This window comes from Mustela putorius, unplaced genomic scaffold, assembly GCF_011764305.1.
Source record: "Mustela putorius furo isolate JIRA1106 unplaced genomic scaffold, ASM1176430v1.1 tig00003901_pilon_pilon_pilon, whole genome shotgun sequence".
Classification (NCBI taxonomy): domain Eukaryota; kingdom Metazoa; phylum Chordata; class Mammalia; order Carnivora; family Mustelidae; genus Mustela; species Mustela putorius.
In genome coordinates, this window is record NW_025422049.1 from 15,285,437 (window position 1) to 15,302,692 (window position 17,256).

At 40.4% G+C, this 17,256-nt stretch overlaps 1 protein-coding gene across 7 annotated transcripts in view; it reads right to left on the reverse strand.

The window, feature by feature from the left end:
* Positions 1–17,256, reverse strand: part of PAK3 (p21 (RAC1) activated kinase 3) — a 247,269-nt gene that overhangs the window by 63,239 nt on the left and 166,774 nt on the right. For 5 of the 7 annotated variants that reach the window (XM_004769075.3, XM_045068266.1, XM_045068265.1 and 2 more), the window contains 4 exons: positions 10,354–10,454; positions 6,078–6,122; positions 4,809–4,962; positions 2,980–3,017 (listed from right to left, as the gene is read on the reverse strand). In XM_004769075.3, the coding sequence (XP_004769132.1) occupies positions 2,980–3,017; positions 4,809–4,962; positions 6,078–6,122; positions 10,354–10,454 (338 nt within the window). The remainder of the gene's footprint in view (positions 1–2,979; positions 3,018–4,808; positions 4,963–6,077; positions 6,123–10,353; positions 10,455–17,256) is intronic. The other 2 variants (XM_004769077.3, XM_004769076.3) reach the window with 1 other exon arrangement.

The following is a 17,256-nucleotide window of genomic DNA, read 5'->3' on the forward strand; positions in this document are numbered from 1 at the left end:
CTTCTGTTTCTTAAATTCCACATATGAGTGACATCATATGTTTGTCTTTCTCTGACTGACTGACTTCACTTAGCATCACACACTCTAGCTCCATCCACATTGTTGCAAATAGGCCAGGTTTCTTGGAATACCATTATAAGGGCCCCAATGATTTGGCTCCAACTTAATATTCAAGGCTTAATTCCTATGATTCTTTTTCTTGCAACTTTCTTCATTCAAAACCACACCATTTTGTCCCCATGCTCTCCTCATTACTGTTCCCTTTCTTATGTTTTTCCTTTTGCTTAGAATGTCTTTCCCCATCTTTACAGATCCAATCCCACCAGACCTTCACAATCTAGCTCAAATGCAGCCTTTTTTATGAAGCATTTTCCAACTCAACATTCAACAAATATGTACCAAGTACCTACAGAGCTTTAAGCCCTTTGAGACAATGGCCTACTTCCTTTGTCCTACCCAGCTGAAAATAATCTCTTTTCTCTGAGTTCTCATAGCAAATGGACATATTTTATGGCATGTAACATGGTCCATATTGTATTTTGTTTCTTGACATGCATACTTCTCTTCCCTTACCAGAATAAGCTCCAGATTTCCTAGTGCTTGTAAGAGGGCACTTGATAAATATATGTGAAAAAAGTAAATATCCAGTTGTTTGATCTCCAAACAGTGAGAACATCATTTTTTTTCTGATTTGGTGGAATATTTTGATCATTATGTAGATGTAGTTTGAATTCCACAAGCAAAACCAGTAGAAGCAAGCTCAAAAGAAAGGGACAGTAATTCAGGAGATATAAACCATTGACAAAAATAAAAACCATTCTACTAACCATCCTAATAGGTTAGCATTTAGAATAACTGACCTACCTACCTAAAAAAAATACCAACTATTTCTTTGCCAGAATACCCAGGTCATATTTATTATATAATAATGATATTAAGTAAATCAAGGGAGGAAAGGTAAGTTTGATCAAGGAAGACTGACATTTTTGCTTTAGCTTATATTTAATAAACATATAGTATGCACTAGGTAGTATACTAAATATTTTATATGCATTATCATATCACATTCAGTATTCATACAATAAGACTAAACACCTAATGTCCAGAGACTTCATCTTTTCTTTTCTTTTTATGTTTAATTGTGGTAAAATATACATGACATAAAATTTACCATCTAAGCCATTTTTAAATGTACAGTTCAGTAGTGCTAAGTATATACACATTGTTGTGCAAGCAATCTCCAGAACACTTTTCATCTTGCAAAAATCAAACTCAGTATACAGAGTACCCTGTATCTCCTGAGTAGAACCATATAGCATTTGTCTTTTCATGACTGGATTATTTCACTTGGCATAATGTCCTCAAGGTTCATTCATGTGGTAGCATGTTCAATGTGTCAGAATGTCCTTTTTTTTTTAAGGAGGCTCCATTCTCAGCAGAGAGTGCAAAATGAGGCTTGAACTTATGACCCTGAGCTCAACACCTGAGACAAGATCAAGACCTGAGCCAATATCAAAAGTTGGACACCCAACCGACTGAGCCACCCAGGCACCCCAGATTGTCCTTCCTTTTTAAGGCTGAATAATATTCTATGGCATGGATATATCACCTTTATTAATCCATTCATCTGTTGATGGGCAAATGGGTTGCTCCCACCTTTCATATATTGTGAATAATGCCACTATGAACATGGGTATACATATAAAAAATCTGTGTGAAAACCTGCTGTCAATTCTTTTGGGAATCAACCCAGTAGTGGGCTTGCTGGATCACATGGCAATTCTATTTTTAATTGCCACACTATTTCATAGTCTTTACTCATTACCACTATTGATTTATTGCTATCACCCTTATTGCCCAGGGTGACATGAAGCAGGCCAGAATCTGTCCTCTATAAAAGGTTGATCATCCAGTACTCTTTGAAGCAACAGTTAGGAAACTCACTAATGTTATTTATTTCAAAATAAAACCATGTAAAGGTAAGCCTTGTCTAAGATAATTTTCTGTCTAATGCCTATGGGTATTCTTGCTGCTGTTCTATCACTTCTAAGCACTTTGAACTAGGTTACTTATTTTCTAGTCACTTCTCTAAGACTATCTATGTGAGCTTGGGCAAAGTCACCTCCCCCACCACATCACAGTTTATTGGAATAGGTGATGTCCAGAGGTATAGCAGTATGACCTCAGTTGAGTTATTTCATGTCTCTGAACCTCATCTGTAAAATGCAGACAATGGTAAGACCTACCTAATCTGGTTGTCAAGAAAGGCTAAGTGAATGCAAAATGTTATCCTCCCAGTGCCTGGCACAATGTAAGTGCTGAGTCAAGAGAAGTCACTGTCATGACGATTATTATTTTCAAGATTGTTTGCATAAGAGAAATAGAAACATCTGTCTACATAAAGATTTATACATGCATGTTCATAGTAGCTTTATCTACAACAGCCAAAGCCTGGCAAGGCTCCAGAGAGACTTCAGTGGGTAAACTGTGAAACAAACAGTGGTACAGCCATACTATGGAAGACTACTTGGCAATAAAAAGGAACAAACTACTGAGAACATGTGACTAGGATGAACTGTAAGAGCATTATGCTGAGCATTAAGCCATTCACCAGTGGTCATATACTATATGATTCTGTGTTCATGAAATGTCCAGAAAGACAAATCCATAATACCAGACCAGTGACTGCCTGGGGCTAAGGTGGGAATGGGATGGGGAATAACCATAAGCAGGCATAAGGGATCTTAGGAGGTGATGGAAATATTCTAAAACTGGATTAAGGCAATGGTAGGGCTGGTATACACATTTACCTAAACTCACCAAACTGTACACTTAAAAATGGGTGAATTTTATAGATCTAAATTATACCTTTAAAAGACTATTTAAAAAGAGAAGAGATATCTAAACTGAATATGTGTGATGGTATTCTGTTGGACTGTCAGAAACACTGAAAATTGACATTTTCAAGTTTTCACTTACCGAGGGATGGGCTGCTATGTATCCATGTGCGCTTTTATCTGAAAAGTAAAGATAAGGAAGTCACCTTTATTTCATGAGGCCTGCCTCCCTTAGAGACCAGAGTTAATAAAAAATTAACCTGCATGCCTTTGACCAGAAGGAAATTCTCCAGTTCGCTATTGCACAGATACTATGACAAATGACTTTGTTGTTCTGAAAATAGCTCACACCACTGCCCCCCTCACATGTCATTTTATAGACCTTAGTACGGGCCTCTGGTGAATCTCATCTATATAGACGACTATCGATATTACATACTACTTTCTTTAAAAAAAAGATTTTATTTATTTGAGAGCGAGAGAAAGAGAGTGCAAACATGTGTGCAAACAAGGGGAGGGGCAGAGGGAAAGGGAGAGAGAAGCCTCAAGCAGAGTCCCTACTGAGCACAGTGATTTGAGCTGAAGTCAAGAGCTGGATGCTTAACCAACTGAGCCACCCAGGTGCCTGGAGATTACCTACTCCTGAGGTATGAATCTATGCATCTATATCCAGAATTTCTCCCCTATTTCCTCCCTCCCTTCTCTTCCGCCCTCCCTTCCACCCTGCCTTCCTTCTTTTCTCTTTCTCCTCCCCCACCCCCACCTCCTCTCATCCCATTCCTTGGTCTCAACTCTAGAGCATCTCAGAATGTCTGGTGAGTTTCACTCAGCTCAGACAAATACTAGAATAAGCATTTTTCGTTCTGGTAGCCTTGTGGCTCCCTAGTGAACCTGGAGGACAGCTCTAGACTTCCTCACATTAATTAAGCACTGTTTGATGTGTCACTAGGATCTCTGAGGCCTATCATGTATGTGGAAGACTAAATATCATAAAACCTCTCCTTGCTGGCCTTTTTTCCTTTTCAGTGTTCTGCCCTGGAGAATAGCAGTTAAGCTATCTTCTCAGTTAAAAACGTCCCATGGAGCTTGTGAATTACTACATGCCTTAAGTTTGGGCTTTGACATGTGTTATGACCAAAGGAGACACTCCTCCCCTTCCAAGTGTCCCCTTGCACCATCCCTGAAGATATTTTAAGCCTGGCCTATGTTAAAACCATTGCCAAGAGGTAGGGGCTCTTTACAGCTGGACCACTAATGATAGGATTCTCTTCTTTTTTTAGATGTTAAATAATAAGTTTTTCTAGATAGGCACCCTGGATTAACTTTCTCAAAACAAAAATATTGTTTGGCATATATTTTTCAGTTGCTTATAGTGCAAATGTGAACCTTAAAGTTTCAAACAAAGGCTCAGTCTATGTGCTAGCAAATGAAGTCAATATTTGGCAGGAACATGACCATTTCAATTTCTTATAAATAGCCAGATGTGATTTCTTTCTTTAAGCCTGATTTTGAAGTTAGATTAAAATAACCTGGCAACCACAAAATGAATGCTGTATCATCAGGGTCCAATTCAATGAATTGGAGGGAAAAAATAAACTTTAGGAGACCATGGTTGGACCCATATGCCTCTTATCTCATGGACACATCACAAGGCCTGATCCTACGTGACTAAGGAAATGTCTTCTTCATGCCAGTGCAGAGACCAAACACTTGTGATTGCTGATTCAAAGTGACAACTGCTGCTTCACTGAGCAATTAATTCCCCCTACTCGAGTTCTAAAAATAGCCAAGTCATAAACTGCCTCACATCAACTTTACCTTCCAGCCTATCTTTCCATTTACTGTCACTGAAGTCATTTGGAGAAGGTACTAGAAACTGACTTCAGATGCCCTACAGGCATTCTGGTCTAATCCTGAGGCTCTGAGATGAGAATTCCTTCTTCTCTCTTTGATACCTTGGAATCCTCTTACCTCCCGATGTAAAGCTCATGTATTTCTGGTTGTTGACCGTTTCTTTGGAATCGTAGAATTTGAGAACATCCAGGACGGCCTGTGGGTTCTTCTTCTGTTCCAGTTTTGTTATGTTGGAGGTTTGGAGTAACCGTGCCCACTGCTCAGGGATTCCCTGTGGACAACCAGAGGGAAAGAATGGCAGCTCAGAACATTCAGCAGCTGCATTTTCATGTTCCAGTAAAGTTCTTCACCAAGAAGCCCATGCTACCTGTAGGATTACACTTGGGAAACTGGAGTGACACTCTAGATTTAAAGTTAGTAACTTAATAATGCAATCATTCTCTTCTCTAATTAAAACACATAGGTAAAACTAGGATCCAACTTAAAAAGGGTGGGTGGGAGTATGACTGTGATAGAAAAAAAAAAGCGCATGAAAATCACCTCCATATTAATTCTGCTCATCCATGAAATGATGTTTACGGCTTAGCTTATTTTTTCTGGCGACTCAGGGCAGACATAGCAAGACTTCTCTAAATTTGTGCACAGTATAGTATAGTGCAGATCAATGGATTTTATATGACTAGAATCACATACATGTAGTAATCGGAAGATCTTTCCGAATGGAAGAAAAGCCTCACCCTTGGGCAGTTTCCGCTTTACGATTACAAAATGTAATTTTGGGGGGTGGGTGCTCTAGGGCTTTAATACAGAGGGAGATTGAGGGGAGGCAAAAATAGAATAGAGGAGGAGCAACAGCCAGGAGGTGCTAAATAGTTTCTCCTCACCTCCCTCCATCCCCTCCTTCCCACTTTGCTCATTGGCCACATAGAACCTGGGGACTGTGACACCCGTGGCAAAGCCTTGTGAGAATTGGCAATACTCTAAAGGATTTAGAGCAGAGAGGAGGGAGCGTTTGGAACTCGAACCTGGGACAATTGCACCAATTACGCTGAAAGATTAGCTTCGCGTTGAGCGTTGAGCCTTCTTTCCTACATGTTCAGCCTACGGATGCCCCCATTTTGTAATTGTCCAGCCTCCAAGGGCAACTTGGAGTGAGAGACAGACACACTGTTCCTGGAGTGCATCTAGACACAATTTGCGTGGCCTTGCCCTCCGAAGTCTCGGCAAAACAATGTGTGACGTGGGCCTCCAGAGTTTGGGAATGACAACGAAAAAGTGAGATAAGCCAAGCAACAACTCTACTGCACACACATGAACCTGCTGCGCAGTGCTATGACATCTCAAAGAAGCACTTTGATGCAAGCTTCTTTTGGGCCTGTGACGCACCTCTGGGAGCTTCCCTGGGCACATCTGTGAGCCATAGAGATCTGGCTGTAATGGACGTAAATAAAGAAAGAAAAGAAAGTTAAAACAGAATGTGGGACAACTTAGAAGGTGGGAGGAGATGAAACCAATGGGTCTGAATGGGGGGGGTCATCCCTTCTCAAATGGGGCGGTTATGAAAATCGAGAGGTCTTAACTCCATCAGGGGCAGGACAGGTTAGGGCAACAGATTGCAGGAAACAGAGGGGGAGAAAAAAGACAACGTTCTCAAGTTGGGACGCATAATTCCACTTGGGGCCAGGTGTTTCCTCCATAAATACACAATAGTAAGAATTACAGTTAAAGGACTGGAGAAATTACCAGAAGGCAGAAACATGACTTTGGAGGGAAGAAGGATGGCATCATGAAAAGCTTTGGCGATAATTTGTAAGTCTGTGTTTACGACTGGGTGATCACAGGTAGCCAATGGCCATGTGATGAACTTACAAATTTCAGTTCCCAATTCTGGGTAACAATTTCCAGTTTCACAGTGGAAGTGTCTGTGTGGCTAAAATGGACAGGATGGTGACACAGGGATGCTAAATTTCACTGCATTCTCATTGATGCGATTCTTCTGCAAGATGCAGTGAGAAAGTCATGACTGGTTTAGGGAAAACTAGATTAAGGATTTCCCACACAGTCAGACTCTACCTTTGAGTTTCTTTAGACCAGGGGAAAAAGGGGAACCATTTCATTTCAAAGCATATATGAACAATTTCCATTTTAGTGCTACAGTTCTGAAGTCCTGGCTTCCCACAAAATGAGTTCAGATATAAGGTAATGACTTTGTCTAAATTAAGAGATTGTCTCCAAAGCTACAGAAACATGCTTCGACCCAACTGGTTTGATTTGGGATACAGGTCTTTGATTCCTGGTATTTGGGGTTACTCCAAGCACAGTGAAACGACACTTTGACATGCATTAATCACGCAATTCGATGCTAAAGCCTTAAGCCACATATTTGAATTCAGGAGCCCATGCATGATCCCAGTTCTGATTCTAAGTGCAATTAATAGCATTTGGTTAATACTGTCATGGCCAAAGGAGTTATTAAGTGTTACAAAACCAGGTATGCATTGCACATAACCACTAGGGCAGACATCACTGGCATGACCATTACCGTAATTATCAGAATATTCTCAGTTATAATACATTCTGATGGCACTTCCAAACTTTTGTGATAAATCAATGTCTTGTGATCACTAGACAGCAGGGAAACATGCTGTCAATTGCAGAAGATCCTTCAGACAACTATACTTACCCCATGACTACCCTGCTGACATCATTTCTTGTTTCTTTGAGAAGTTGAGATAAACTAGTCGATCAATGAGACCTTACACTTAAATTTGAATGTATGCCTCAAAGGCACATCATCAGAAAGCCATCTCATTACTCCAGATTGAGGAACAAATCCCAAAAGTTAAGACAGCTAATGGAGACCTAGAAGTATGAGCATCAGAAGCAGGAGCACATTTCAATGCCTGACCACGTGTACAAAAACAACCAGATGTACAACAAGCTGGGGATTGTCTGGTGTAGCCCAGGAAAATGGCAGCATGATACAACAGGCCAAGCATTTATCTTATAAGAAATGATCATGTATATCACTCATACCATTTTTCCCTCTGATTCACTGGAAGCGACCGTCACAGGTCTAGAGGTCTGGAAGGGGGAGTTCTGAAGTATTTGGGACAAAAATGGCAATATAAAGGGTAAGGACTTTTCATAGTTTAATAACCCAAATCTCACCTCCCAACCGAATTTGAATCTCAAGGTCCCAGCGTATAACCAGGTGTAAAGGTTATATGGACCAACTAGCCATAGGACAATCAGCAAGGGGCACACCAAATCAGCATCCAAGCATTCATAATGACAGACCCTTGGAAGACAACTGAACAAGACAGTTCAACAAATTGCTCAAAATTCAACCTAAGCAACAACAATAATCAAATTTGGCAATATGCCCCCCACCACACGTGCCTGTGCACATACGCAAGCACACACGCAATACATTAGTGATACAGTGGCAAACAGGGCCCAATTTTAAATGCTACCACCAAAATGATTTTAAAAGCTTATTATCATTGGGCAGTTTTTAAAGTTGGTAAACGTAAACCATAGGTGAAAAGAATTAAAAAGGACAGAATTTGGTGTCTTTAAATACAATGTGTGGACAAATAGTTTCAAAAGACCACAAGAGGGCAATAAATGCATCAGATTTCCAAATTTAGCCCATTGACTGTCCATATCTTCAAAGGATTTCCAACAACTGCTTGCATCCAAAAAGATGTTTTATTTTAAATTGGGTGCTGGGGAGGTGTTGGGGGGGGCAGGTGTTGGTTTGATTGGGTTCAGTTGTATCAATCTGTTGGCCAAAATTGAAAAGAGTGCCTGTCGTATATCCCACCCCCAGCCCTCTCTGGTGGGTTCTTTGGGTTCTAACCAATGGCCAAGTGATAATGCAGTCAGCCAAATGATGGTGATTCACTTTTTTTCATTTCCATTCAGAACCCCAAAAGAACAAAGAAAGAGCTCAAGATAGATGGTATCATAAGATGTCAAGCAAGTTGGAAAGTGCAGAAAAAATTTAAAAATCAAATTAGAAAGGAACCAGAATGTCACATGAGAATAGCGGAGGAGAAAGCATTCACGTCAGACCATAAAAAGGAAGGAAAAAAAAAAAAAAAAACATGGCATGAGAGCAATAAAACATAAGAAAAGTTAATGCAGAAGAAAAGCACACAGAAAACAAAACAGGTCAAAACTGGAAGCATAACATTCTTAAAATAAAAAGAGGGAACAGTTATTAGACCACATTTATAAAGTTGAAGTGCTTTGACTATTTCAAATGTCAAAAAAGTTGTAGTATTTTTGTTTAGATTACAAAAATCATTCTGATTGTTTTTGGGGGGTGGTGACAGTAGAAATGGTATGGTGACAGCAGTCAAGGCCATTTGAATAATGTCTCTGACTCCAGGGATGAAATTGGTTAAATGCTACCAGTGTCTCAACTTTAGCAACATCTGTATTTCTTTACGTTCTCTTCTACTTTGTATTGAGAGTACAGAAATAATCAGCTCATGTCACTTTGCAAGGCCAAGATGTTTACTCCATTTTGATTTTATTTTCATATTGCGTACTTCCAGAATTGGAAAAAAAGGGGGGGGCAATTTGGCTGTCAATTCAGAGACATGGTTTGCTTCTCCAAATCCAGTTAATTTGTCCCCCACCTCTTTTTGGTTCACTCAGTCATATAAGTTTACTTATTAACCATCAAGTTACGAAACAGAAAATTTGATTATTTAACCTCTAAAATTATTGGTTTTAGAACCCAAGATTCAGGGGTGATGATATCATAAAAGACTTTTTTTCTGAATGCATTCAAAAGTACTCATTATCTCAGAATGGACATTTTTATTGAGCTCCTTACTAGTACAGAAAAAGGTAGTTGATCTTCCTGGGGACATATTTCTAGCCACATCTTTTCCTTCATTCATCTAAAAACAAAGATGCCAGATCTTGGAGAAAAAAAAAGTACAAAATGACAGATCTTGTGTTATTTGAACACTACAAATATCCAAAGAAAGGCTGAGTCTATAGCTCTGGTCTTTCTGGAGAATTTGTATTGGTATTTATTGTGGATAGCATATATTTAAAGCACATAACCACTAAAGCACACAAGATATATTCATAAATATTCTTCCTGAAACATGGGGTTTGCTGTTTTGAAGGCCTTTGAAATATACCTGTTAATAAGCCTAAAAATAAGCCATGTTCTTGAAATCAAAAGGAAGACCAGGTCAGTTGTACAGAGATTTTTGGTTAGTGTGGTTAGCTTATCTGAGTAATCCAGGTTCTAATGTCAAGCCTGAATTATTCAGATGGACTGTCTTCACTGGCCAAGTTAAATCAGCTGATTCTCTGATTCACTTCAAACAATAAAGAACAGACTCAAAAGAGTCTCTACCAGGACTACATCTCCTGTGCCATAGAAAATTCACATTTCCAATCACATTGAAGATTAACTGCGATTAGACATTTTTACGATGGATAAAATAATTTTTCCCAATACTCTTGCCACTCTCTAGTTCCAATGGGGATTGGCTCGGTATAGTCCATCTTCCTTGAAATCATCCAAAGCATCAAGCCTGACATTCTGGGACACGGGCAGGCTTTCTTGAAACCTATTTTCACAAAGGAATTTTTTCATGGCTTGCAAAACAATAAGGAGCTTACTTACAGTGAACTCCCCGGTGACAGCGTCAAACCCCACATGAATCGTATGTTCAAAGTCTGAAGGAAGAGAGATCTCTGGGCGTTCTTTCTCCTTCTTCTTATTGGCTAAAGGCAAAATGTTAACAGGTATTTATTGGGGACATAGTTTTGTCATCTCTAAGTTGTACAATTAGGTTCATCAAAAACAACTACAAAGCTGAAAGACAACTGAATCCAACACAAGCTTAATAGGATTTAGCTCCAGAAATTATAATTTCATCTGCAGAAGTAGCTGAGAGTTTGACAAAAAGTATTACATCCAGCTGATTTACAAATTCCCCAAATCCAGTTCCAACAAAACTTGCAGTCCCATTGATTTATGTCCTTTACCAGCCTAAAAATGTAACCAACAGATATCTAGGTATATTGTGGTCAACTGGCTTTGTTGGATTGAATAGGACTTACTAAAGAAGCAATGCATTAAGCTAAGTCTTACTATTAGAAAAAAAAAAAGAACACAAAAGTGCTAAAGCTGTCTATAAAAGCATAAATGAATTGTTTCCATGTTAACCATAGCGAAATAGAACTTATTTAATTTATGTTTACATTATGAAGCATATTTTAATACACTCTTTGTCTTCTTTCAGTGAGAACACTACTGCAAACCATTAATGTTACACATCTTTATCATTAAAAATGTTTGTAATCATTTACTCCCCAGAACTTTGCTAGTAAGAAAATATAAATGGCTGCTTTTTACTGAATTAATTTTACTTAGTTCTTAGTAACCTCAAATCAATGCCTTGGCTCAGTCATTCCAGTTTGTAGCTATTTCTCCATATTCCTAATTTTTTTTTGTCATATTAGCCATTCAAAATCATTGTCCTCAAGTAGCGGATTTTTCATAGTGACACAACTATGAAGAAACACGTCCACAGTTAATATGTCAAAACCTTTAAAGATATTATCACTGGAGAAATTAAGTTGGGAACTGTAATGAAATTAGTTTATCTTGGAATAGATTCCATAAGGAAGTTGCCCTGGAAATGTAAAATGGCATTAGGTAGGTTCCATAATAGCCACATAAGCATATCAGAGCACGTATCTCTGATTGGGGTGCATTTTACACTCAAAAGATAATAAAAATACTCACCCTCCTAATAATGGGAAAGTCAGCATGATTTGCCCAATTGAAACCAGTCAACCTCAGAATTGCCAGGGTGGCCAACTTAGAACACTCTGGTTCAAATAGATGTTTCCTTGGCCTGAATTTTAGACAACATTCAATTAACCACATACGGATTACTGGTTTTATGGGTTACCCAGGATAAATTTTCAATTCAAAACCTTTCACGTTCAAATGTCATTCTCATTGTTTCTTTTCCCTTTCTACCCTCTCTCACTACTCCCTATCTCCAGCCAGAGGACAGAGAGATGGTGCAGAAATACAGACATTCAAGGAGTAAGAAGATTAAGATACAGGATTAGGGACGAAAGATTGGAGGTGGGGGTGGGGGGTGGGGAAACAAGGGTCACTCAAAGCCTTTGTCTGGCCACAGAACACATTAGGACTCATTCTGAAAAGTATATATGTGCCATTCAACTTGACTTCAGCTTGGATGCTGTGTTTACAGCAAGTCTGCTTTATTGAATATGAAGCTTAGACCTTTTTATGTGGGTAGCTACTTCTGCTGTGTGTTTTGGTCCCATAGCTACCACTCATACTTGCTTGGCCACCAGGCCATTATCCAAGCCACTCCTCTGATTGTGTCCTTGTTTTTCCTCTTCCCTGCTCTCCCATCCATGTTGGGTGTAGCTGACTATCTCTCTTTTTACTTCCTTCACAGTGTGGTCTGATTCTCCTCCTCCATGGGTGACCATTCTTTATTTGATTGGCACTGCTTCCCCTTCTGCCTTTTCTAATGCAGTCTTTGGCCTTTAACAGTCCTTTCTTTGCACTCGTCCCTCTTGGATGGTATCTGATGCCAGAAACTAACCCATACCGGGTAACTTCCTGATCCGTGGGTGGCTAGGGATGATCTGGGTATTGTGTGAACAAATGGTTTACACAATTCAAGAGGAATGCTCTCTTTAAGGAAAAACACACTACAAAGGCTTCCAGGGTCCCTCCTAGGGCCTTGGAAGAGTCCCAAGACAGTGAGGAACTCTAAAGAAGTGTTATTCGCTTCATAGTTAATCTACTCCTAGTGACAGGTGACTCTCTCGGGGTCAAAGACTGCTCTGAAAATCTGAAGAAGGCTGTGGAACTTCTGCCCATAATTACACTGTACACATCTAAACAATTTTGCATATAATTTAAAAGGTTTAAAACTCTCCCGACTCTAGGTTGAGAACCCATAGTTCAATCCATGTCTCCAATCACTGTATCAACTTGCATTCATGACCTCTCTTGCTAGCAGTCTCTCCTTACTTTCCGTTAGTATTGGCCGAATGTTTGAGGACTATTGACTTAGCCCTGACCACCTCACTTGGGCTGAGCTATATGAATTGGTCTTGTGGAGTCTCTCTAGAAGGCTACCCAGTTGCCAGTCCCTCACCAGCCTGATCATGCCCTTCCCTTCACTCAGGGCTAAGCCTAACAAAGGCAGGAAGCCCAAACTTGCTCTTCCTCCAAGTCCATGTTCTCTCAGTGAAATGATACCACTAACCACTCAGATCAGAAAGGATTCAGGCTTTAGACACCAACTCTTTTGGGAGGCCCTGAGCAATGAAAAGATTATGAAATCCCACTCCAATATGTAATTCAAATAAAAACAATAGTAAAGCATAAAAAGTTTAAAAAGTCCAAAAAATTCTGCTACTCCTAAGGTGATGAAGTCTTTCTAAAAACTACAGATACAGACTAAAAATGTGGCCAGGTTTTGGGGGCCCCTGATTTGTGGGGCCTGCAGCCCCTGCTTACTCTTGTTACTGGGTAATTCAGCACTGGCCCAACTTCCCAAGCCATAAATTTGGCAGCTTCTTTGATTGCCACTGTATTTCTACCTTAATTGGTCACCAAATTCTAGTGTATCTCCCACACTCATCTTGAATCTATGTTCTTCCTTTCTTCCCCACAAACCATCACCTTAACCTAAGGTACCGATATTTCTCACCTGGTCTTATTGCCTCCAATCTTGCCTCCTGCTCTTCATTACTTTATAATGAACACAAATCTGACCACATCCCTGTCATTAAGATCCTTAAATGCCACCCATTGCCCATATGGTAGAAGTTCATGCTACCCAGGGGCCTGCGCAATCTGCCCCAAGCTTACCTCTCTGGTCTATTCTTGCCATAACCCCCACTGCCCCATACCCACATCATGCTCCCTAAATGGCTAGATTTTTCTCTTACTGCCAAGACTTTCATGCTAGGCCAAGTACTGGCAACTCTTCTATCTTACCAAGATCCCTCACCCCACACTTTGAATGGATAACTCCCATTAGTCCCTATTCTTGAAGACTCACTCACTCTTGGGCTTCCTCTTCTTTGGGAAGTCTTGTTCTGTCTTCCCTTTGCAGATGAAGTTAAATGCCCTTCTCTTCAGGCTTCCATAGAACTGTCCAGTGCGTACTCAGATCTTGGCATGGATCAATACTGGATTGTTATTTCTTCTTTATATACCTGTCTCTCTAGATAAAATTGGAGATACTTGACAGAAAAGACTATATCTTATTCATTCTCACATCCCTTAGCACCTGGCTTATGTCTGCACACTTAATGATTTTAATTTAGGGAACAGTCACCATGTGCAAAAAGTGCTTCCAGGGTCATCTCATTTAATTTCCATCACAGTCTCATTAGGTAAACCTTATTAGTATTGTATTATTGTTCTGTAGATGAGGAAAGTGCGTGTAAGGTTCAACCACATACCCAGGATTATAGAGCTAGCAGGTGTCAGATCCAGAATTTGAACCTAGGTCCCAACCATATCTACAGAGCTCACGTTCTTAACAGCTACACCATTTATTATTCAGTATCACTTAAAAAAAAACAACAACATTTTTGAGTCCTAGTCTTCAGTAAATATGATTGAATGTGCTTAGATGAGAATTTTTTGTCTCTTTTCTTTTACACTAAATTGTCTGTCTGTATATCCCTCCAGAAAATTCTACTGAGTATTGGTTATTTACGTTAAGATGCAGTCTAACCTGAATCTTGGCCCAGTAAGACTCAGCCTGATAAGCTCTGGGATGATGTCTGCAGAGAGCAGAAGCCCAAATGAGTACCACTTTCTAAGTGTATCATCCATACCCTACTGGAACATAGAACTAAGGCCACAGGTTGCCAACTAGACTACAATCTACAAAGTGTTTGGCCTTGGGACCCTCTGGGTGTGCAAGAATTCTGGCTATAACTCCAGGGGCCAGTGAACCTCCAGAGAGTCACTCATCTTGACACCTTTCTCCATCTCACGTACATGTTAAAGAAAGAAAAGCCTCCTAGTCATCCATCATCTCCTCTATGCCCTACCCCAATCAATGTCCTGTATTTTCCCCAGTACCTACAGCTTATTCCATTACCAATTCCCTAAACCTTCAACCTCTTCATTAAATGCTCTCTTCACTTCTTGCCTCAGGTTTCAAACTGCACTGTGCATCACTCTCATTGGGAAAATTTAGAGAGAGGAAGGTATCCGAACCTCACCCCGAGAGATTCAGATTCAGTTAGTCTGGGGCAGAGCCCAGCACCTTTAATTTGTAAAGCTCTTCAGCTTTCTCCATTAAGCAACTGGGGTGGATAAGAACTTCCAATTCTACTCTCTAAAGGGGGTATCACTTCCTCAGATAATCCTGATGGACACTGCTCATTCTTCCTCACCCCAAGTTCTTAGGTGTGGAGGAATGAGGCAGGGCGGCTTTTCCCCTTTTATTTCAAAGCTGTTGATCTGAGATCAGTACTTTTGCACTTGCCTACAAAAGCCCCTTCTTTGAGGTTACTGCCATTCAGTGCTCTTGGCCAAGTTGCCTTATCCACTGAGGACTCAGGCTCCTGGTCTTCCTTCCTACCCTCAGTGCTGCCATCACTCTGTGAAATGTGATATATATAAATGGACATCTTTTCCACACTCTTTCCTTTTAACTCCTTGACCTCCCTCAACACTAACCAATTTCAGCTCCCTTCTAGTTCAATCTGCTCCTATGGCCACCAGTAACTTAGTGGTTGTCAACCAGGGCCACTCATTAGAATAATCTGTAGAGTTCTATAAAAGACCAATGCCCAGGGCCCACCCAGAAGTTACTATAGCAGGATTTGTGGGGGTGAGACCTGGACAAATGATTTTCTAAGCTCCACAGATCATGCACAGAGTGGAGGATGACAGGTACCCCAGGCCTTTTCATTATCCAGAATGATCATTTCTTTGAAATATTAAACCCCATTATCCCAGCCTCCCAAAATGTTAGCTCTCTTTCCAGCCCTTAATCTTTTTTTTAACTGTTCTTTGGTCTCAACAAAAATACTAGTCCCTGGATCCCTCCATTCTTGACAAGTTACCAGCTTCCTTATAGCCTAGACTCTTTGGTGCATCATTTAAATTACTCTTAAACCACTGGTCTGGAAGCAATGCCACTCTCTGACTTACTCTTGCCATTTTCCTGCAAAAATCTACTCTAATAGAATGCCACCATGGAACCTCCAATTCTAGACTGAGGCTGACAAGCTATTAGCGGGGAAAAAAATCACACAGCTACGTAGATTGGCTCATACTATAAAAGTCAGAGACCATAGTTGGGTCATCAGTGTGCTTGACAATATTCTTCTTGTTTGTTGCCAACTTCCTTTCCCACTTCTTTTACTGAATATTCAAGAACTTTCCCACTTTTGCACAAGCTTCTGCTTCACCCTCTCCTCCTTGACTTTCTGCATACGAAATTCCTTCACTTCACTGAGAAAAATGGAGGCCATCAGTTTGGAACTCCTTTGACTTGGCTTTCTGTCCCACTCCAATGGCATTTTTCTCCATCAGTAATATCTCATGTCTCACCGGAAGCAGTGTCCGCACCCCCTCTGCCTGAGGTTTCTCTCTCCACTGATGCTCCAGATACCAGTCCCTTTCACTTCTCCAGGGCTCTCACACCACCAACTATTTTGTCTATTTCTTCTTGTATCTTCAATCTCTCCTTTCTTACTGACACTTCCTGTCTTGCTTGTGAGACCTGCTGAGATCCCTTTCATCCTTAAAAATTAAAACCCTCTGACACCTCACATATTTCTCTCCCTGCTATAGCTTCACCTTTCCTTCTGGAGCTTAAACTTCTTGAAAAGGCAACCCAGACTTCTTCAACCTTCACTTCTCAAACCAGTGCAATGAGTCCCTGAGGTCCTGAATGAATCTCCTACTTGAAAATGCCCACTTTCAGTCCTTAAAACTGTTGACCTTTCAGTCTAAACTGATATTGCTGACCCTGAACTTCATGAAATGAAATCCTTCCTGCCTTCTTTCATGCAGTCCTTTCCTAGAGCCTGTTGCTGAATTTCTGGGTCTTCTGTTGACTCTTTAAACAGTATTTCCCAGGAGTGTCTTAGGTCCTCATCTCTTCTTAGCAATACACCTCTCCCTTTGGCCACCTCACCTACTTGTATGGTTCCTCTTCCCAGCTACATTAGTGGTTTACCATATGGATGTCAAGTCTGACCTCTCTGCTCTACCCTGACCCCATGGAATTGCATTCTGAACACCTCTATTTTGATATTTTCAAAAGTAAATGAATTTTCCACTGCCTTCTCCCACATAAAACAAGAAATGACAAATCATCCCATGTTCCCTACCTCACCCTTCTCTTCTCCTCATCCTCTTAGTTGCCTAGCTCTGCTAATGCTTTCTCATAAATATTCCCTCTGTGTTGTCCTCTTCTGTTCTGATACTGGCCGATAGGCCAGGCCACTGTCATTTCTCAGCCACATAACTCCATTTGTCTCCTTC